The sequence below is a fragment of the Canis lupus genome, chromosome 5 (genome assembly GCF_011100685.1).
Source record: "Canis lupus familiaris isolate Mischka breed German Shepherd chromosome 5, alternate assembly UU_Cfam_GSD_1.0, whole genome shotgun sequence".
Lineage (NCBI taxonomy): Eukaryota > Metazoa > Chordata > Mammalia > Carnivora > Canidae > Canis > Canis lupus.
The window spans coordinates 64666334-64689035 of record NC_049226.1 but is presented as its reverse complement, the minus strand read 5'-3'; the positions used below and the strand labels follow the sequence as shown (position 1 = coordinate 64689035).

The following is a 22702-nucleotide window of genomic DNA, read 5'->3' as shown; positions in this document are numbered from 1 at the left end:
GGAGTGCATGAGACCCACATAACTGTCCCCATCCCCACTGCCCCTGGCAGGTGCTGAGCTCTTGGGGGCCTTTTCTGATATCTGCCTTAGTGGGGCAGGCCACATGGACAGAGAACACCTGAGCTGGTAGGCACAGCAGTCTGAAGCTCTAGCTGCCCACCTGCACCGGGGAGCCAGTGGAGAGGCAGAGAAGGCAACCCCAACAGGGATGCATGTGGCCTCTCCCTTGTCCTGTGATCGTGTAATCCCGTCCCAGGAAAATCCAGAGACCTGGGAACTATGATTACCAACGACAGTCTGGCCATTTAGTGTGAGTGTCCCAGAGTGGGAGTTACCTGCTCCCCCAGGGCACATTTGACCCCACTGGCTCCAGCTCCTCCTGGGCACACCAGCACACGTCCATCCCAAGTTGTAACGAGACCCTCCACAGGCCTCCTGGACAAGCACACCTCTCCCAAGTCCAGACCAAGCTCAAGCCTCAGCCTCCCCACAGTTCCATGCTGTGGCTCTGTCCCATTCCTGTACATGGCATGGGGTCCTGGGGGACGGTGTGTGGGAGACAATGTGTGGCCACAGATGCCCATATACCAGAGCCTCTGAGGCCTGGTCATTCTGATGAGCACTGAAGCATGCCTATGTTCACAATCTGCTCCATGTTTCACCTAAACCAAAGGAACCACACGGCTCTGCTTGCTTACCTCCTCGTGTGGAAAACAGGCTAACCTCATGCCCCATCCAACCAGGGTGTCGGCAGAGCCAGCAGGCTCAGTACAGAGAACTTCCATGCACACCCAAGTGTTGAGACAGAAGACCGGCCCCGGGGTCACAAATCATACAGGTCACAGCATGGATGGCCTGCCACATGGGCATCCAGGGGGGACAGGGACACATCAAGGCTGTGGACCAGCCGGCACAGGCACCTCAGCTCGCCTGCACCAGCACGTGTTGCTCTTGCTCTTACCACAGACACGGTCGGGGCACAAAGAGAAGAGGCAAAGCCCGGACCTGCTCCCTGCTCCCATCTGATTAAAGTCCACATCCACCAGTGCCCCTAGGCTTCTGGGCGGGGCATGCACCCCGGAGCCCAGAGGCAATAGCACAGGGCCTTTTCCAAATTACATGGACAATGGGCTACATTGGGCTACCCACCTCAGCCATGTTTCTGGTTAGGGCAAGGCAAACATGGTTAAATGTCAGATCTGCTCACTGAAACCAACAGACATCTGTGGCCAGAAATGTGGGCCCTAATTGTGGTTCCTGAAAAATGAACACATCCTTAAGATACAGCAGGTCCTCTCTGGCCCTCTCTGTCACTGTAGCCACAGAGGGACATCTACAAAGACAGGGGCAGCCAGCCAGAGCTCAGTGATGGTGAGGCAGCAAGGGGAGGGCAGCTCGGATGTTACCTTTTTCCCCGTCTGTTTCTCCACCATGTCGTTGCTGAGGGAAAAGTCTTCGTGCTGTGGTGTTCTAGAACACCCACCCTTGGGCATCGTTCTTCTCCCCTCACCTGATCTTCATCTATACTGCCATCGCTTCGTCATCGACAGTCTGCTTCAAAAGAGAGGACACACAGCGTTAATCAGGACCAATGCACATGAAGCCCAGGCAATCTCAAATTCATGCCCCAGAATGGACTGAATGTCACCCACTGCTCTGACAGGGACCTCAGGACCCATAGCCCAGTAGGCCACTCCAGGATGAAAAGTTTGGCCCTGTCCTCCCCTCTTCCCCCAGTGCCCTCTGCCTGCACCACGGGCAAGATCAAAGCCCAGGGGCAGTACACCACACTCACCCCCCTCCTAGACATGGCCTCCACCCCACGCATCACCTGCACCCCCTCACCCCAGGAAAGCAGCTCCCTTCCCACACTGCCCCCAGACAGAAGGAAGGTCAGGATGAGCTCAGACCCAATCCCTAACCTCTCTCAAATAAATGAGCAGAAGGTAGGGGAGTCCTCACCATCCCCTAAGGTCCAGGCAGCTTTGGTGTGCTGATCTGTGCCCACTGAGCCAGACCTTACAAAGGGGCCTGAGGCCCAGCCCCTGCATTTCCCAGGAAATCCCAGGACATACGCTGTATCAATTCTGTATTTTATGATGTTTAGGCATGTCAAACCAACCAACCAACCAACCAACCAACCAACCAACGCCTGCTCTCTGGGGAGAGACTGTCCCTCCCAGAGCTAGCCCTTTATTAGAGACAGAAAATCCTTCTTGCATAAAACCACCAACCATTTCTTTATCTAACACACACAAGCCAGTCACCAGGCAACAAGAGACCACCGCATTATTCAAACTAGCCAGTCCTGAGCTGTCCACCCTGCCTGCCCGCTCTCCCAGCAGAAAACCCAGCAAAAGCTCTGGCCAGCTTTGTCCTTGGTCCTATCTTCTGGCCTGTGAGGGCTCCCTCTGGGACCTGGGAGAAGAATCAGCCTCCTTCAGGTTCTGCCCATGGCCACACTGACCTGACCAGACCATGGCCTCTTCTACACCTTTCAGCGTCCGGTTTGCTCCATGCATCGATTCCATCTTCCCAAAAGCCACTGCCTTCCTTTTTATATATTCTTAAGATTTTACTTATTTATTTGAGAGAGAAAGAGCTAGGGAGAGGGAGTGCAAGCGGGGGGGGGGGGGGGGGGGGGGCGGAGCAGCAGAGGGAGAATCAGGTTCCCGCTGAGCAGGGAGCCTGGAGCCTGACCTGGGGCTGCATCCCAGGACCCCTGCGATCACAACTGGAACCAAAGGCAGACAGACGCCTCCCCGACTGAGCTACCTGGGTGCTCCTACTTGCTCCTACTTTCAAATTTTCATCATCAGAATTAGAGAACATTTTATACAAACAAACCACGTGTACTATTTCTTCTCTACTTCCCTTGGTGATACACCTTTGCCATTTTGGATAAGTAGTTTTTTTAAACTAAATCACCTGGAATTAAACAGCCTCTATACATGAAGTGTGGCTTCTGAAATACTATGTTCAATGTAATCTATAAGAGGAGCTCTAATCCGTAGTTTGTGTAGCTCTCTGTGCGCTGAAAACTAAACCTGCCCTTTACCATGTTTTTTTCTACAGATCCTCTTATTTTTCCACATTAACTGATAAAATTTCACAAAGTATTCTCTTGATACTTAACTGACCTAAAACTACATCTAAAATTTATTTTGGGAAGATGGACAAGGCTGACTGCTTTATCTACTTCCTGACACTTCCTTCCCCAGCACACTCAAAGCAGGTGGACAGGGCGTTTCTATCCACACACTCCAGTGGCTGAGGCCAAAACAACATCTCCCATCTCCTCTTGAAACTGAATTCAACATTCCTCTCCAATTTTGCACTGGGAAACTAGAACATCTCAGCCTAGAGAAGTAACCTCTCAGAGCCTGACTCAGAGACAGCTGCTAGAACTCATTGGTAATGTTTCAGTAGAAGTTTAAAAAAGAGTACGGAAGTTAAATTTTTAAAAATTCCTGACTGCCTGCTGTCATGATGGGAAATCGAGCATAGTCATCATGGGATGTCCAACCCTCCTGCTCTTGAACGTGAAACACAAGAGTCCGTGACCATGTAGGATACACCTAGACCAGCACATGGCCACAGCGCTGCCCCATGATGTCTAAACACAATCTTCCAGCCTACTCCACAGTGCCCACACCAATAGATGGGCACAGGTGGCCACCTCACTCTTTCACCCAGTGATTTCACTACATGTCTGCTAGGTGGTCTCTCTATTCAGAGTAGAGTCGTGAGACCCCAGAGCTGAAAGACCTGCCTCCTCCTCCCACCTGCCCTCCCTGGAAAGATGGCATGACAGCTACACAACAGCATGAAGAGAACAGAGTATAGTTCCAGAACAACCACTTCAACCTCCAAAGCCTAAGGATCTTTAAAAACCGCCCCAGTAGCCACAGGGCAAGAGGAAGGAGTGAAGCGAGTTCTGAGCTTGCTCCTCCAGGACCTTAGACCTTCACGGTGCCCTGGTCCCAGTTCTGACGTGGATGCTAGGCATCAGTGGGAAGGATCTCTGCCCAGGACTGGAACAGCCTGAACTGCACAGTGCCACCTGAAGGCCACCCACAGTGGCCCTCTGTGTGCACCTGGCTGCTCTCAGAGTGCTCTACAAACCATCAGGTACTAAACCAGTGTGCCCCGTTAACGAACCTTTTGTCAGTATTAAAATTAAACTACTGAGGCCCTGGGTGCAAGTCTTTGGGCCCAATGCCTCTGACATTCAACTCTTCTGCCACAGACAGCTGTTCCTTGCTACCAGTGGACACCTACCTGCCAGCATGTTCTGTTAATGTTCAAAATGAAACTGCTAGTTATTTTAATAGCAAAAATGGCTTTATTCCGGAATAGCAGACAATGGCAAGCCATGCCTAACACACCAGCCCCAAACCATAGACAACTCCAGGGAACAACACAGAGGTGGCTCTTTTATAGCAGAAAGGGGTAGGGATGGGAAGAGTGGGTGAGGCTGTTGTAAACTACAAGTCTATTGGAGTAAACTGGGAGCTGGAAGTGTAGTGGCTGTTCACTGGCTGGGTTGTTGCTGGGACAGGAGAAAACCTTCCTTTCTCCTCCTGGATTAGGAAAGCAGGAGCTGCAGCAGGTAGCATCCCTCCACAAGGTCTCCTCCTGTTGGATCTGTAACTGACAGCTAGTGCTGGGCATCAGAGCTTCCCATGTTTGTGTCGCCTCCCTACTCCACTGTCAATGAGATTTCCCTTTATTAATTTTCACATTTCATTTTGTGAACAACCAGATTCCATGCAATCTGTTGCAGAGTGAGGGCATGCCCAAACCTTACCACAATGGCCCAAGGGACAATCTGTGCCAGCCACTGGCCAAGCTTGCAGTGTTCTGTACCCACCAGTGGGCCTCACTCACTCCCGAAGGTCAGGTCCTCAGGGCACCATCCTTCCCCTCCCCCAAGGGCTAGGAATGCCATTAGCTAGTAGGTTAGGAGTGTCATCCCAGATGTTCTATCTTCTTTTTCTTTTTTTTTTTTTTTTTTAATTTTTTTTTAATTTTTTTTATTTATTTATGATAGTCACAGAGAGAGAGAGGCAGAGACACAGGCAGAGGGAGAAGCAGGCTCCATGCACCGGGAGCCCGATGTGGGATTCGATCCCGGGTCTCCAGGATCGCGCCCTGGGCCAAAGGCAGGCGCCAAACCGCTGCGCCACCCAGGGATCCCTCTATCTTCTTTTTCTTAAGACATTTTTCTTGAGCCCACATTCACAACAACAGCTGAGACCACCAGAGCCATCTCACTCCTCTTGGTTACAAACAGCTCAGTATTCTGAACTAGTCAGAAACAGGAGGACAACCACAAGGAGCATGGTCCCATCAGGGTCTGGGACATTGGACTCATTTCTTTAGGGACCGTCACTGATGGAGCTTTCAGCTCCAGGGCTCAGATTGCCACTGATGCATTCCAGTTGACTTTCTTGGAGAGCTGGGCACACTGGGTGAACCATCCAGTGCCTCTCAGGACCCGTCTGGCAAGCTGTAGGGCCAAGGGGACCGGAGTCCTCCCTGTTACTTTTTCAATAACAAATCAGCTAAGGACAAATCTCAAATGCACCTTCATCTTCTCCCATCTACCTTGTCTTTCCAACCCCCTCATAAGCTGTCCAGGCTCTAGGGCTGAATGCCATTTCACCCCCCTGTATCCATTCAGCCTTTCCTTCGGCTTAGGGAAATGGCCATGCCAGCAAAGGGAAGGACGCAGACACAGAGAACCCAGCAACTCTCATCACCACCCACGACTTCTACACGTCAGAAGCTGGGCTTGCTGTTTCTTCCACGGGTCCTCTCTGAGAGCGAGCAGAAGCTGTCAGGGTGCCACAGGCCTTCCTGCTGACTGCTGGGCATTCACTGCTCAACCCAAAAAAGAGGATGGGACACCACCGCCACACCCTATAGAGCCATCACAGTGGAGGCAATCTTCGTGGCAGAGGTTGGGGGGAGTCTTCCCTTCTAACCAGCTACAAGGCTACCTCAATCTGAGCTCTGGGGCTTTCTTACCAAACAACCCAAGCCTCAGGCCCCAGAGACAAGCAGGCTGTCCCTGCTCAGATATACTGTAACGGGGATCTAAATCCTCTCACTTCTAGTGTCAGAAGATGCCTGCTCTGAACACAGGGATGTTCTGGTCCACGTCAGAGCACTTGGGGACACATGCAGACTTGACACACAGCACCAAAGCAGCAGCACGTGGGGGAGACATCTGCAGAGCAGGATGAACACGGACAAAGAGAGAATGGCCGGTATGGGGTGTGCTTTGGCTGCTAACCAGTCCCTGATCGGGATGTGCTACAGGGTGCAGGTTCTCTCCTGTGCCTCCAAACTGAAAGGCAGCTGCTCTAGCATCAGAAGCTGTTGGGAGGCACAGAGACCACTCAGGAACGCACTCAACAGTGTCTGGAGTTAGACGAGTTCTCTGAATAGAGACCCCAGCCCGTTTCCTGAAACCAAGGTACAATGCCCACACTGCTGGTGCAGGGAATTTGCCAATAATTTGGCAGCCACATGCAAAGCCCAAGCAAAACATCTCTTAGCCTGGAAGGGATCCAACAGCTGTCTGCAGCCAGGGTCATGTCTGACCCAGGGTCACATATGGGCTGGGAAAGGTCATCTAGCCCTGCACCTGTCTGCATCACAAGTGGCACACAGCCCATGGAAGCTCCAGGTGCTATCTGGCTGGTGGGGTATCTTTCCTGCTTGCCCCCAGGACCCTGCACTGTGGGCTTAGAGAGAGAGCCTGATTCAAAGGGCTGGCAGAACAGACATGCTAAGAGCCCTCCAACAAGGACCATGACCAGGTGCATTCCCTCCCAAAGGTGCCTGGAGCAGTGTTCTTGTGTGAGAGCTGCCACCAGAGCCAGCCCCCACCCACACCTCCACAAGCACACACAGGGCTTCATCTAGGCTGACACCTGACATACCATACTATCTTCCCTTCTCACAACACAGAATCACACGGCCAGTCCCTCTCCATGGGTAGGAGACACAACGCACAACAGAGGCTCCCTCCCAGATTGAACCTGATACAAGAGCGGTAGCTGACTCTACTGCAGGGCCTGAACACAGGGATTTTGCTAACCTGAACCCAGGTTAGCAAAAATCCAAGGAGTTAGTCACCTTTTCAACTGACATGCTAACAGCAATAAACTAAGGGAAACTGGAAGGCACTGGTACTGGATTCATGTGGATCAGAGGTGGAACCCAAATGGACAAAGCCATCGCCCATGAAAGCTCACACAGGCCCACAGGCCCCACGTCCACAGGACCAGGAGGGCTCCACCCAGCGAGGCCAGGGCAGAGCAGCTCCTGTGGGAAAAGTGCAGTGGCCCTGGATGTAGGGTTGAGAGCCACTGCCACTCCAAGCAGGCATCATGCCACAGCCATCAAGGAAGGCCCACCAGCCCCCAGGGGTCTCGTCCAACTTGGCAGTTAGCTCAGTAAGGAGAGAGGAAGCCTGAAAAGACAGTCAACATGAACAAGCTCACACTCATGAGGGAGTTCGGAGAACTCCAAGGACACCAAGAACCCCTCCTTAGTCTACTCAGAGACACAGATTGCAAAACAAAAGAGAAACGATGACTTAGAAGCAATCCTGGTTTTAGGAGAGTAGAATAATTCAAGGAGAGAGAATAAAAGATGCAAAACTTTAAAAATGAGAGAAAAGGCTAAGTACTGGAGAATCAATACAAAATGCCCACTGTCCTATAAGGGCAAAGACATAATAACAGCCTAGGATACAACTCTTTCAACCGGAGGAATCTGACCGAGAGCAAATCACCAGCACTGATTGTGACTTCACTTTGCCAAGCCTCCAGAGGTGCGCCCACCAAGGACAAGAGCCTGGCGAAGCGCCAAGGTCCTTGGCAAAGGACTCCCTCCATTCTCGGAGTGCCGGACAATGGAACAATGGTCCAGAGACACAAATACATTTCAGCTACATGGTCAACCAGGGTAAGCACACAGAAGAAAGCTTCAAGTACACAGAAAAGCCAAGCTACCGGCCCCTCTACTCTTCCTGAAAGGAGGATGAGAGCTTACAAAGGTGACAAACTACAGCCCAAGGCCAAAATCAGCTCTCTCCCTGCTTAGGTAAAAACTGAGAGCTACTAATGAGTTTCCTGGTTTATTTTATTTTTAAACAATCTCTACACCCAACATGGGGCTCAAACTCAGAACCCCAAGATCGAGAGTTTCCTGCTCCAATGTGACAGCTGGGTGCCCCGGATTTCATATTTTATACCTTTGAGGGACAAAGAAATTTAAGACTAGTATTTGTGACATATGAAAATTACATAAATTAGAATTTCCATGTCCATAAATAGTATTACTAGACTACAGCCACAACCCAAATGCTTTCCTGGCCCACGATCCCGCTGCATTAGCTACTGACCCCCACCATGACGCAGTGATTATGTTGTCTGTAGGCGCAGAGGGTCCCATAACCATTCTGGGGGGTGGGGGGCTTTTAGGGCCAACACTGTTTTTTTTTTTTTTTTTAAGATTTTATTTATTTATTTTGAGAGACGCACAGAGAGAGGCAGAGGGAGAAGCAGGCTCCCTGTGGGGAGCCCAACATGAGACTCGATCCCAGGACCCTGGGATCACAACCTGAGCCAAAGGCAGATACTCAACCACTGAGCCGCCCAGGTGCCCCAGGCCAACACTGTTTTCGTGACAACATGCCTTTCCCACAGGACTGGTGCAGAAATGCTGGTGTGCCCCACAAGAAGAGACCCTCACACATGCCCAGTAAAAAGCCCCAGCATCATCTAACAACTGTCCTTGGGAAAGAAGCAACAATTTTAAATCTTATTAAATTACAAACCTTGAGTCCCTGTCCTTCTGGTACTCTGACAAGACTCAAGGGTGCATGGCGGGCAGTGTTAGTCCCCAAGAGAATCTCTGGACGTGACCAGCTGACCCAGCTGCATTTTCACAGGACACAGGTTTCACCTGAAAGACTCTCAGGCAAACTGTTATTATTAAGAACTGAGTATCCAGCAGTTATCTCCTCAATAATCAATGAACTGGGGAATCCCTGGCTGGCTCAGCAGTTTAGCGCCTGCCTTCAGCCCAAGGCATGATCCTGGAGTCTCAGGATCGAGTCCCACATCAGGTTCCCCACATGGAGCCTGCTTCTCCCTCTGCCTGTGTCTCTACCCCTCTCTCTCTCTCTCTCTCTCTCTCTCTCATAAATAAATAAATAAAATCTTTAAAAGAAAAAAAATCAATTAACTGGAGCTATCACTTCAAGGAAAATTAATAGTAGCTGTGGTTAATAATAAAATTTAAGCTTCCAAGTGCAACTTGAGCTTAGGAAAATTTTATTCGCATCCATTAGGCCAACAGCATCACAGTGCTTGAAGACATTTTAATGAGAATGTTGGTAACCTTAAAAGGTATATGTATGTAAATATTTATTTACAGTAGATTCCAATGTGGGGCTTACACTCACAATCCTGAGATCAAGACCTGAGCTGAGATCGAGTCTGACACTTCACCTACTGAGCGTCCCATGAGCCTCTAAAAAGGTGATTTTTAAAATAAACACATTAACATTAGGAAGATATGCATAAATCAATGAACCAACATTTTCCAAATAACCAATATGGGATACCCACAAGGGAAGACCTGCTAACACACAGGACACAGCCCCCAAATATGTCTTTCCATACCACATGTCCATGAGAGGCTGGATTATTTTTACAATTAGAAAAAATAGCAGAATGCCATAGATGGAGTGCAGACCATAGGTAGCAGTATCCAGTTATCTGTTATTTAAGGCAGATAGAGAAGACAATGCCATTCCTCTCATTAAATTTGATTTCTTTTGTAAAATAGTTATTTTACGGAAAATTTTATATTTTTATGTACTATTTTACTACTTTTTAAAGTTTTATTTTCTTTAAAGTAATCTCTACTAGACCCAACGATGGGGCTTGTACTCATAACTCCAAGACCAAGAGTCACATGCCTCTGAGCCAGCCAGGTGCCCTGTACCACTTTATTATTTTAAGTGAATTAAATATTTAAAAATTTTTACAGTGTTACTTTTATCTATTTTTTATTTTTTTTTACAGTGTTACTTTTAAAGACAATATGTTACTGTGATGAGAGCTGTAACCTATACAATAAAAATTGAGTGGGGTCTTTACCAATCCTCAAGCCTTGTAAGAGAATCAGCCCAACAAGTCTGAGAACCTCTGCAGAAGCACAAGGCCAGAGTAAACCCTGCAAAGACCTGCTATCAGGAAATAAACTCAAACCAGGAGGGACTGCCATGAAGCCATAAAACAACTATGGAGAAGAAGCCCAAACTGTCCTGAGAAAAAAAAGACAGATCTAGAAAAGATCTCTAAAAAAAATAAAGACAGAATTCATACAAATAAATTTGAAATTGAAAGGAAAGAACCTCAGATTACATAAATACATATTAATAAAATTAAATAAAGTCAACGTCAAATAGTTGAAGAAACAGTGTCAAAGCAGCATCACGTGCTGACTAACAGAGTGGGGGGGAAAGAAGCCCTTGCCCACTGTGGACACTGATGTGGGACCTTGCGGGCTGCAGAGGGCAGGGCAGGGGTGAGAGACAGCTCTGCCCACTGGTGGTGAAGGGACAACTGGACACATCTATGGCAAAATGTGACAATTTCCAACTTACACCATATGCAGAAATCAATTCTGTACAGATCACAGATGTAAATGTAAAAGGTACAGTCACAAAGCTACTACACAATAGTACAGAAAAGACCATCACAACTGCGTCGTGAAGACAGATCTTTTAACCAGAAACGTTAACCAAAAAAGTCTGAAAATTCTGACAATTTAAATAACAAGTTTTGTCCATTAAAGGTGCCTTCCCACAAAGGAAAAGAGGATACTTTCCACGCATATAACTGACAAAAAGCTTTTATCCAGAATAAAGAGCTCCTACAAATCATTAAGAGAAAGACAAAATACCCAAAACAAAAATGGACACTAACACATATCACAAAAGAGGAATCCAAAAGGCCAATATGTAGATGAAAAACTTAACTGCTTTAGCAATCCAGGAAATGTAAACAAAAGTCAAAATAAGGTATCAAATATCAATGAAGATGTAGAGCGAAGAGAGCAGATTCATTCTTATGAGAGTGTGAATCATGCAACTGCAGCAAGCCTGGGCGCATATCCAAAAGAAATGCAAGCACAAACGTACCAGGACCTGCACAAGAATGTGCCCTCGAGCCACATGCCTAAGAGGCCCCGCTGGCATGGAACAGTACATGGCAGTGACAACACAAAAATGACCTGAATCAGTCTCCCAAATAATGCTGGGAAAAAATACACTGTGTATTTACATAAATTTCTCCCAACAGTAGACTACAGTGCTTGCAGATGCATGCCTGGGCATCAAGACTATTTAGAGGTGAGGATGTGGTTGCCCAGGGAGTCTAGAGACCAGTGGGGGCTGGAGGTTGGCTTGAGGGGCTGCGTGAAGTACATCTTTACTTTGTGGACATTGTGTGTCATGTTACATTTCACAATAAATGTTTTAATCATACCCAGCTTCTTAAACTTCATAGTATGAACAATAACCTGGCAGGAATTTAGAAACAAGACCTCTCTGCAGACCAGCCTCCCCTCCTGTGGCCCTGGTTCCTAGGAAGGGACAGTGTAACTACGCAGACATAAAAGAGTAACATTTCAAAGCTTCCCAACACATGGCATGAACCTAACCTATGCACAAGGCATAAAACTGACACTAAATAGAATGGAAAACAAAACCTTCAGACATTCAAGGGTAGGAGATGAAGAGGGACTCAAAAAATAGCACAGCGAAAACACTGCCTTCCACAGAAGGAGCTAAAATCCACACTGAATGTGATGAAACAAGAGGGCAACGTGGGGCACCTGAAGGGCTCAGGGGCAAAGAGTGCCTTTGGCTTGGGTCATGATCCCAGGGTTCTGGGATCAAGCCCTGCATGAGGCTCTCTGCTCAGCTCAGCGGGGAGCCTCCCTCTCCCTCTGCCCCTCCCCCTGCTCACACTCACACATGAGCGCTCTCTCTTGCTCTCAAATAAATAAAATCAAAGAGGAGAAGGAAGGAGGAGGAGGGGAAGGAGGAGGAGTCATGTGGACTCCACAACCACCTGACAAAGAACAGCAGCAGACTGGAGGAGGACTGAGTTCCAGACATACTCTAAGGTTGATATGCGTGGACACAAAGTGATGGAGGTGCCCAGTAGAAGAACAAATACAGAGAGAAGATCGGAAAGAGGACCAGGCACACCCTGCGGAGTCAAACATGCATCATCCTACAAGCCAGCTGCCCCATGGCTGGAGCTGTCCCGAGATGCAGGGGCAAGGACAAGGAGAGGCAGTACCACTCAGAAACAAAGCCCATGTGCCAGGTGGCTGCTTAGAGCATGAGGCATATCTACACCACGGAGCAGGACAAAAAGGGGCAAGATCTATTACTCTGGGGTGATTTCACAGTCTTGTCAGGTGGAGATGTAGGTGTGTTTTTGGTAAAGAATACAGACTGTGCGAGGCTGGGTCTACCTTGAAAATCTCCCCATAGTAACAGGCTAAAGAAAAAAATCACAAATCATAACAACCGATACAGATAAAGTATTTAACAAAATACTCCTGATAAAAACTCATAGCACAATCAGGGAGGGCACAGAGGAACAGCCTCAATGTGATAACAAGCATTCACAACAGCCTACAGCTAACATCATTCCTGTGAAAACCTGAATGCTTGCTTTCCAGGATCAGGAAGAAGAGAAGGATGTCTCCTCTCACCACACTTTTTGGACATCATAATGGAAATACTAGCCTGTGCAGTAATGCAAGAAGAGATAATAAAAAGTATACAAATTGGAAAGGAAGAAAGAAAACATTGTTTGATGACAACATGATCATCTAACCTAGAAAATTACAAGGAATCTCCAAAAACTCCTAGAAATGAGTTCAGCAAGGGTGCAGAATACCAGGTCAACACACAAAATGCATACAGAGGTGACCCCAGAACAACACAAGTTTGAATTGCAAAGATCCACTTACATGCAGATTTTTTTTGATAAATACAGCATAGTCCTGTAAATTTATTTTTTCTTCCTCATGATTTTCTTAGTAAACATCTTCTCTTCTCTAGTTTACTTTATGGTTAAGAATATACAATGTGGAGGGGCACCTGGGCAGCTCTGTTGTTGAGCATCTGCCTTTAGCTCAAGTCATGACCTCACCCTGCATCGGGCTCTCTGCTCAGTGGGGCATCTGCTCCCTCCCTCTGCCCCTCCCACCTACTTGTACTCTCTCTCTCTCAAATAAATAGAATCTTTAAATATATATAAATGTGTGTATATATATATACATATATATAATACGTACAACATTCAACATGTGTGTTGTTTATGCTATTGTTAAGGCTTCTGGTCAACAGTGGGCTAATTAGAAGAGTTCTGAAGGACTCAAATTTATACAGAGATTTTCAAGTGTGTGGGGGTTGGTGCTTCTCACCCCACATTGTTTAAGGGCCAACAGTATTTCTACAAACTAGCAATGAGTGTGTGGAAATACAACACCTACAATTGCACTAAATAAAAATGAAACAGTTATAAACTTATGAAAGAAAAACTATAGAAACCTATAAAATTTTTAGAAGAAAAAAATATATCAGAAAATCTTTAAGATCTAGGGTGAGGCAAAAAGCTTTTATTTTTAAGTGATCACTACACCCAATGTGAGGCTCGAACCCATAACCCCCAGATCGATCAGGAGTCACAAGTTCCACTGACTGAGCCAGCCAGGCACCCCCGGGACAGAAAGTTTTTTAGACGGGACACCCACCAGAGAAGGAAAATTTTGGTAAAGCACACCTCCACAAGATGAAAGCCTTTGCTCTGTGAAGAACTCAGCTCCCAAGTGAAAAGATAAGTTGCCGATTTGAGAATCACCAGTCAGACAAAGGGCGCATTTATTAATAAACCACAATCAAAACAGCAGTAAACAGCAAGCAATCCAATTAGAAGATGGACATAGGACAGAAGACACATTTCACCAAAGAAGAGACAGAAACAATGTACCGTGGCTTAGGAGTCATGTTAGGGTGAGATGGAGATCACCTGGCAAGGCATTTCCAGAACAGACACTGTTTAGAAAGTGAAATAACACACACCATCTCATGAAAGAAGATGCTCTGTAAACATGTTTCTGGGGTGTGTGGAGAGGGCGTGTGTGCAGGGCAGAGCCACAGACTATGTTTCTCATGACAGGAAGCTGTAAGGACATTTCAGAAACACCAGCTGAGCTGCTTAAGATGGTCAGATATGTCTAAGTTTCTCCATCTATAAAATAAGAAAATAAAACCTTCTCCTATTAAGAGGTTAGGACAATGTCTGACACCTGGCCCAGTGCTCACTCAATGCTCCTTAAGGACCTGCTTCTCAGGCTTGAGGGCCCCAGGACGTGTGTCCCTAATGCTGGGAGCCCTGAAATTGATGAAGCCTGGCTCTATCAGGAGCCATCAGTTGTGAGCTTCCAACCTTCCCTGATAAGACTGGAACACTGCCTGTGCTGATGTGCTGCTGACAAAGCCATGAGGCGTGCTTCAATCTGCCCGATAACACTCTCAAGTAGGTCTCTGATTAGAATTCCTAAATTAGGAGCAACTGGGTGGCTCAGCAGTTGAGCATCTGCCTTTGGTTCATATTGTGATCCGGGGGTCCTAGGATCAAGTCCCGCATCGGGCTCCCCAGAGGGAGCCTGCTTCTCCCTCTGCCTCTCTCTGTATCGCTCATGAATAAATAAATAATATCTTTTTTTTAATTTATTTTTTAAATTTTTTATTTATTTATGATAGTCACACACACAGAGAGAGAGAGAGGCAGAGACACAGGCAGAGGGAGAAGCAGGCTCCATGCACTGGGAGCCCGACGTGGGATTCGATCCCGGGTCTCCAGGATCGCACCCTGGGCCAAAGGCAGGCGCCAAACCGCTGTGCCACCCAGGGATCCCAAAAGGTTAGAGTTCTTTTTTTTTTTTTTTTTTAAAGATTTTATTTATTTATTCATGAAACACACACAGAAAGAGAGAGAGAGAGAGGCAGAGACACAGGCAGAGGGAGAAGCAGGCTCCACACCGGGAGCCTGATGTGGGACTCGATCCCAGGACTCCAGGATCACACCCCGGGCCAAAGGCAGGCACCAACCACCCAGGGATCCCTTTTTTTAATTTAAATGACATTTATCTGAGGTGGTCTGGGGGATGTGATTAGAGCCTCCCCAAAATCCTTGGAATGGCCCGTGGGACTCAAAACAGGATCCAGTACATAGGCCAGGTAATAAATAGTATCTTAAAAAAAAAAAAAAAAGAATTCCTAAATTAAGAAGTGATGGCTGACATCACAGGAAAGTCAATACAATAAAGACACCTTTTAAAGACTGGATCCTGGGACCCCTGCCCACATTCCCTTGTACCTTCCTAACAAAGTTCAGGTTATAGCCGCTGTCTTTGCCACATGGGTGGGAATCCAGAACATGCTTGAAACACGAGGCACCCTGATTACAAGAGGAACCTCTGGAGAAAGGAGAGGGAAGCCACCGGCCAAAGCAGGTCTTCTGGGAGTATGGCTGGCAGGTCCCTGTCCTAGGGCCCCTCTGTGTAGCTCTCAGCACTTTCATGGCACCCACAGGACAATGATTTTCATGTAAATGTAACATTTTAGATTGAAAGGGACTCTTCGAAAGAAAGAAGAAAGAAAGAAAGAAAGAAAGAAAGAAAGAAAGAAAGAAAGAAAGAAAGAAAGAAAGAAAGAAAGAAAGAAAGAAAAAGAAAGAAAGAAAAGAAAGAAGAAAGAAAGAAGAGAGAGAAAGAAAAGAAAAAAGAAAAGAAAAGAAAAGAAAAGAAAAGAAAAGAAAAGAAAAGAAAAGAAAAAGAAAGAAAAGAAAGAAAGAGAGACTCTTCCCATTGGAAATAAAGGCAGACACAACAGCCTCTGAGATGGACACCCTACATTCATGGTAGTGTTGAAAGGAGGACACGTAACTAGACATTCACCCACACGGGATTCTGCTGCACAATAAACAGAGCATGTTCAGGCCATTCCAACAACAGAGATGATATGTGTGTCTCCTCCCTTGTTCAGCTCACCTGGGTGTGCACACACAGGCAGCTCTGAGCATGTGGGCATTCTGGGAACTCTGGGACTCCGGGTGTCCTGTCTCAAGGCCTGTATCCCCCACACATTGACATTCCCGCTGTGGCATCCCATCCATGCCATCACCCCTCATTCACAAGCCCACATTCCTACACCAGCCCATGGCATACATGGGCAGGCAGTCAGGTGACACATTCATGAGATACTGCCAAGTGGTCTGGAAAAAGGCTGTCCCATGCATGGCCTTGCCAAGAACACACGGGGTGCCCAATCCTCACCCTTGCCAAAACCACTTTTAACAACAAAAAGATGGGTTAACACCAGCCTCCAGGGCCCACACAATCTTGTTGGTGCTGGTGGCTGCCTGTCCATTTGGGTCTCTTCCCAACTGCCTGCACCCTACAGTGAACCACCTGCTCTGCTTGTACTGACTGCACTGCCCTGTGTGCATTTGGCATGTGTTTCTTCATTCCAGAATGTCTCAGGAAAACAACTTGCTCAGAACAAGGCAAGCAGGGCGGGCGACTGCGAGCAAGGGCATCATGGGATACATGGTACGAAACCATGACTGTGCAGGTGGACAAGAATCATCAGAGCCAAAGGAGTGGCCCTGCTCTCCCCCCTTCTCCCCCACCCTCCTGTGTCCTCACCCCACCCGTGCAAGCCTAGACCTGCACTTGACCCCATGCTGAAACTGAGCTTATGGGCACACCTGCTGAGCACCAGAGTCCTGCCTTCCCAAGCTCATTGTTACATGGAAGACACACTAAATGCAGCTATCAAAGTGATGGCAGGGCACACTGGTGTCACCATAGGATGTGATGGGCTGTCCAGCTGCCATCATGTGGGGCATGCCCCCACTGTACCTCCACAGTGACAACCTCTCCCCTGTAGCCCTTCATGTCCATCTGTCCAACATTACAGAAGATGCTCGCCCTGTGCACGTGCTGTGACTTTCCTTCAGTACCACACAGTAATGCTGCCCAGGACAGCCATCTGCTTACAGAGGGTACTGATCAGTGCACACCTGCTGCCAAACCAAAATATCAGTCTGCAAAGGACCTGTCTGTATTAGAAATACTGTATTCACAATGCACTCTAGTTTCCTAAAACAGAAGACCTTCTGCAGAAAAAAGGCTACCCCCCCCCCCAAAAAAAAAAAAAAACAAAAAAACAAAAGATCATCTTTGCTTTCATAGATTAGATAATCGGCTGGGTTAAACAATAATTTCCCTCCTGTAACTGCAACGTTTGCCAAGTGAATGCTGGGAGCAAAACAAGCCTAATTAGTAACAACTAAATCTTCCAGAAATAAACCCATAATGAAGCCACCTCCTTTCCCCTCAAAGTCATTGTTAACTGGTCTCACCAGACTCAGAAATGTAAAAGCCAGGAAGGTATGCAGCGTCCAGTGCGCCCCAGTGTTTAACCTCTGTACTTGAAACCAGAAGGCTGCTCCAGGGCAGGCCTCCCAATAGCATGTAACTTAGAAGAACTCAGTCTGAAGATCTGTTCATAAGGATGGACAGCAAGAACTTCGTTCCTTGTTCTCCTGGTTAAAAGAGGGTACAACTGCATTTGCCTTTGTGGGAACAGGAGGGGCAGGTTCAGAGTGGTGTGGCCGCAGAAGTAGTGATAATTCCACACTTGCCCTGTGCCACCTCACCAGGATGGGGCTTGGCATGAATGTGACTCAATACCTAGGGCACACCAAGGCTGGCAAGCTGGATGGCCACAGAAGCTGCTTACAGAAGAAGCCACAGCCCCACTGCCTCTAATCTGTCAGCATGGCTAGCGGGGTGGTTGTAGCACATGGTGCACACACTTTGTCCTGCATTTCCTTGCGAATGTTACACAGGGACCTCTGGGTTCTCCTGGCTCTCTGGCACCTACTGTAGCCTGACAGAAGAGAAATCCTGCTCCCCCAGGACAGCTTGCCCTGGACCACTCTCCTTCTCAGTCCAGGACTGCCTATCTTTGCAAAACCAAATAAAAAGCTTCTGGGGAAGGGGTGCCTGGCTGGCTCGGTTGGTAGAGCATCTGACTCTTGATCTCAAGGTTGTGAGTTCAAGCCCAATGTTGGGCATAGAGCCTACTTGAAAAATAAATAAAAAATACATTTTTAAAGATTTTATTTATTCATGAGAAACACAGAGGAGCAGAGACAGAGGCAGAGGGAGAAGCAGGCTCCTCACAGGGATCCTGATATGGGACTCAATCCCTGGACCCAGGATCATGCCCTGAGCCAAAGACAGATGCTCAACTGCTGAGCCACCCAGCTGTCCCTAAATAAAATTTTTTAAAGAAAGCTTCTGGGAGGGGTGCCTGGGTGGCTCAGGTCATGATCCCAGGAGAGTCCCACATCAGGCCCCCTGCTCAATGGGGAGTCTGCTTCTCCTTTTGCCCACTCATGCTCTCTCAAATAAATGAAGAGAAGGAGAAGGAGGAGAAGAAAGAGAATGAGAAGAAAGAGGAGGAGGAGGAGAGGGGAAGGAAGGAAGGAAGGAAGGAAGGAAGGAAGGAAGGAAGGAAGGAAGGGAGGGAGGGAGGGAGGGAGGGAGGGAGGGAGGGAGGGAGGGAGGGAGGGAGGGAGGGAGGGAGGGAGGGAGGGGAAGGAAGGAGGAAGGAAGGAAGGAAGGAAGGAAGGAAGGAAGGAAGGAAGGGAGGGAGGGAGGGAGGGAGGGAGGGAGGGGAAGGAAGGAGAAGGAAGGAAGGAAAGAAGGAAGGAAGGAAGGAAGGAAGGAAGGAAGGAAGGAGGGAGGGAGGGAGGGAGGGAGGGAGGGAGGGAGGGAGGGAGGGAGGGAGGAAGGAAGGAAGGAAGGAAGGAAGGAAGGAAGGAAGGAAGGAAGGAGGAAGGAAGGAAGGAAGGAAGGAAGAAGAAAGAAGAAGAAGAATGCTTCTGGGTAAGGCAGCAAAATGTCCAGAGAAATTAAGATTTTTTCTTTATTAAGATGGCATTAGCTGAGAGAACACATTTAAAATACATTTACCCAAATGTCCTACTTTCAATACAAGGGAGCAAATCCAGCTATACGCATGAGAGCCCAACTGCAAACAACACAAATGTCCATTACCAGGTGAATGGATGAGGGAGATGTGGGGGTCATGCCATGGGATGACAATAAGGATGAAATGACTCACTACACAGCACTGTGGATGACCCCCAAAGAGACTGTGCCAAGGGCAGACAAAGATGAGGGACACAAACATGCTCCAAATAGTGTCATTCTGTTTACACGAAGGCCCCAAACAGGCAACACCAGGCCACTGCAGGGGGGCTCGTGGTACCCACAGGGTACTGGACCCAATCTGTACCTTACAGGGGTGGGGGAGGTTTACACAGTGGTGCACACTTAAAACTGTACACTTCAAACCTGTGCATCTTATTCATGTCTAAATCTAAAAGGAGAAAAAAATAAAAACTATACATTTATCTCAAGAAAGCATCAGTAGTGTGCTGAATTGTAGCACTTACCCCAAAAAATATATCCACACAGAACCTGTTAATGTTACCTTATTGGTGCAGGTGTACTGGACTGTGTGGGCAGACTCTGAATTCAGAGACTCACATCTCTCTCTCAAATAAATAAATAAAACAAGAAAGAACACCAGTTTCCTCCCAATAGCATGTAACTTAAGAACTCAGTTCCACAGAACAGCTCTAAGACCTAGGGAAACAGAAAGGTAAAGAGGAGAACAGAACCACAGAACAGTTTCCAAAGAACAGCTCTAAGACCTAGGGAAACAGGTAAAGAAGAGAGCCTGATAGGGAGAGACAAGTCACAAAAGAGGACACTCAAAGTTCTGGTAAAAATGTAACACACAATATAAAAGATCATTTCTTTATGAGACAAGAACCCCGAAGCTCCTAACATTAGCCGTCCAGGCAGGAGGGATGCATTTTCCAGAAAGTATTACCTATTTGTATTTTCTGCTTTTCTACCAAGCACATGCATTGTTTCTAGAATCTGACTTCAAGAAAAGACAGACTGAATCTCAATGTGCATGAACAATACTTATTCAAGTTTTACTCATCATCTTCCCTACATGATCTGGACAAAGTCCTATGAGTTTTGTCCCAGGGCATACATTCCACAGGTGAAAAGTAGGACATGCACACAGTGGGAAAGGAGAGGAGGTAAGACTACAGCCACACAGACACTGCCACCAGCCGTGGTCCCTGTAGTCCACAAGCATATTAAAAGGGCAAGTTTCGCTATTAAGTAAATTTTCACCCGCCAATTACAAGGGAAAAAAATCAATTATGAAACCTAAAGCTGTACCCTCAGTGCGCTGGCCAAGCAGCACCCTTGGGTGACACTGCAGCCCGAGCCCACAGCACCTCCTCGGCACCAAGCATGACTTGCATTTACAGAGCGTAGAAGGTAAAAAGTTCTTTTTCAAACAACCCCAGGAATTTAGAGTGTCACTAGATGTGTTCAAGAGGGGTTGTTATATTTTAGGATTTCCTCAGAAATATTTTCAATCCTAGGGACACCTGGGTTTCAGCTCAGGTCATGATCTGCAGAGTCCTGGGATCAAGTCCCACGTCAGGCTCCTTGCTCAGCAGGTACCTGCTTCTTCCTCTGCCCCCAATTCGTGCACTCTCTCTCCCTCTCTCAAATAAACAAATAAAATCTTAAAAAAAAAAAAAAAAAGGACAAAGGGTTGCAGGGGGGAGGAAGGTGGGGGGATGGGGTAACTGAGTGTTGGGCATTAAGGAGGGCACACAATGAGATGAGCACTAGGTGTTATACTATATATATTAGCAAATTGAACTTAAATATAATAAAAGAAATATATTTTCAATCCTCATCGTTCTACAAAAAAGTAACAAGGGCTATGATTTTCACTAAAATGTTTCAAGCACACAGAAAAGGATGAGAAATAATGCAACAAACACTCATATATCCACCATCTGTTCATTTTGCCATGTTTGCCTTGGAATTTTTTAAATATAGAAAATATTATATAGATACCTGAAGCCCCTGTGTAACCTCATCTCACCCTTATTTCTCTTTCTCTCCACAGATTTTTGGATTTTGATGCTAATCGGATTTAGATGCTCATTATTCATATATATGTCTTTATACTCACATGTAACCCTATAAATACAGTACATAGTATTTTTACAGGAAACACTGTACAGATCTTCATGCCCCTGTCTCCTCCAGGTCAGGCTTTGGGCATCTATTTGTGCTTTTGTTACACGCAGTTCTACTCTCTGCACTGTAACAGTGGTGGGACAGCCTCCTTCCAGAAATACTCCCTCTCCAGTGCAATGGCACTTGTGGTTCCCTGCTCCTCATGCTACAATAAACATCTGCCAGTGCACTTTTTTACACACCTAAGAATTCCCTTTAAAGTTTACAGGCAGAAATGGATCTGTAACAAGACACTAACTGTAAATGTTTTAAAAAATCTGATCAAACTACACAGTCATTCACAAACATACCTTCTCTTGCATTGTAAAATTATCAAGAAATTTTGGTTTGGAAAGGGGAAACGGTACATTTCATGTAAGAGACTCTCAAGGAACAAGATGAGGTTGTACAAAAATAGTCAATAATCAACTTTTACTTAAAGAGAAATTGTGAAGTCAAGAGATCATGTGAGGTTGTCCCTGGACAAAGCATCTCAGACAAAGTATAGGGACAGCAGAGCTCAGAGAATCACAGTCCAGAGAGTTTCGAAACCCCAGAAATCACATGAACAAAGTGCAATACACGTAGGTTCCTTAGGAAGGATCCAGAGCTTCTGCCCAACTCTCACAAAGTCCATGACCCAAAAAAGGTCTTGACAGTTGTTTTTTCTTTCTCAAAGTGTCCAACACCGTGGCAGGTATTAGCACCCAAATGAAGGGCTAGAAGGACACTCTATTTCCCGAATCCAACTTCCAAATGACTAAAAATTTACCAACATACACAGAGGAACATAATTCTGTTATAAATAACTTCAAACTTCTTTAACCCAGAAAAAATTCACAAATCATTACCCAAGTCCTATGACTAATGCTGTTTGTGTGTAATATTGTAACGTTTTTAAAAATTGAGATTTCCACTGAGAAACCTGTAAAGCCAAGGTCATAGTCCTGTTTCAAGAGGAGTGAGAGGTGAGGCTAATGGCAGACCTGAAGGCTGGCCACACAGTGGAACAGCGACAAGACATGAAAGCAAGGCCGTCTTATTTCTTTTGGCAGTAAATACATCTCAGGACTTTTCTGTGCAAGCTGTGAGGTAATCAGGCAATCAAGCTAAAAGGGAACAGACAACTTAAGCTGGACAGGGCACCCCGTAAACTCCCCGAGTACACCGACAATGCCATTGTATGCATGGACCCCATTGAGCATCCCCACCTTCCAGAAAGACTGTGTGGGTGAGAGTGAGGCTCATCACCTTAGCAACAGCTCCAAACATATGTGCACCCAACACCAGCTGATTTCTGAAAGCTGTAAATAGAGGACAATAGCGTAAAAATTCCAACTTAAGGCAAGGACCATTCACCCCCTGCCCTCTCTACCCTTCT

General features: G+C 46.8%; 1 protein-coding gene across 7 annotated transcripts in view; it reads right to left on the bottom strand.

Annotated features, from left to right (window-relative positions):
• ANKRD11 (ankyrin repeat domain 11) overlaps positions 1-22702 on the bottom strand; it is a 190662-nt gene that overhangs the window by 31883 nt on the left and 136077 nt on the right. For 6 of the 7 annotated variants that reach the window (XM_038538032.1, XM_038538033.1, XM_038538034.1 and 3 more), the window contains exon 3: positions 1407-1554. In XM_038538032.1, coding sequence (XP_038393960.1) covers positions 1407-1493 — 87 coding nt within the window. In that variant the 5' untranslated portion in view covers positions 1494-1554. The remainder of the gene's footprint in view (positions 1-1406; positions 1555-22702) is intronic. The other variant, XM_038538030.1, reaches the window with a different exon arrangement.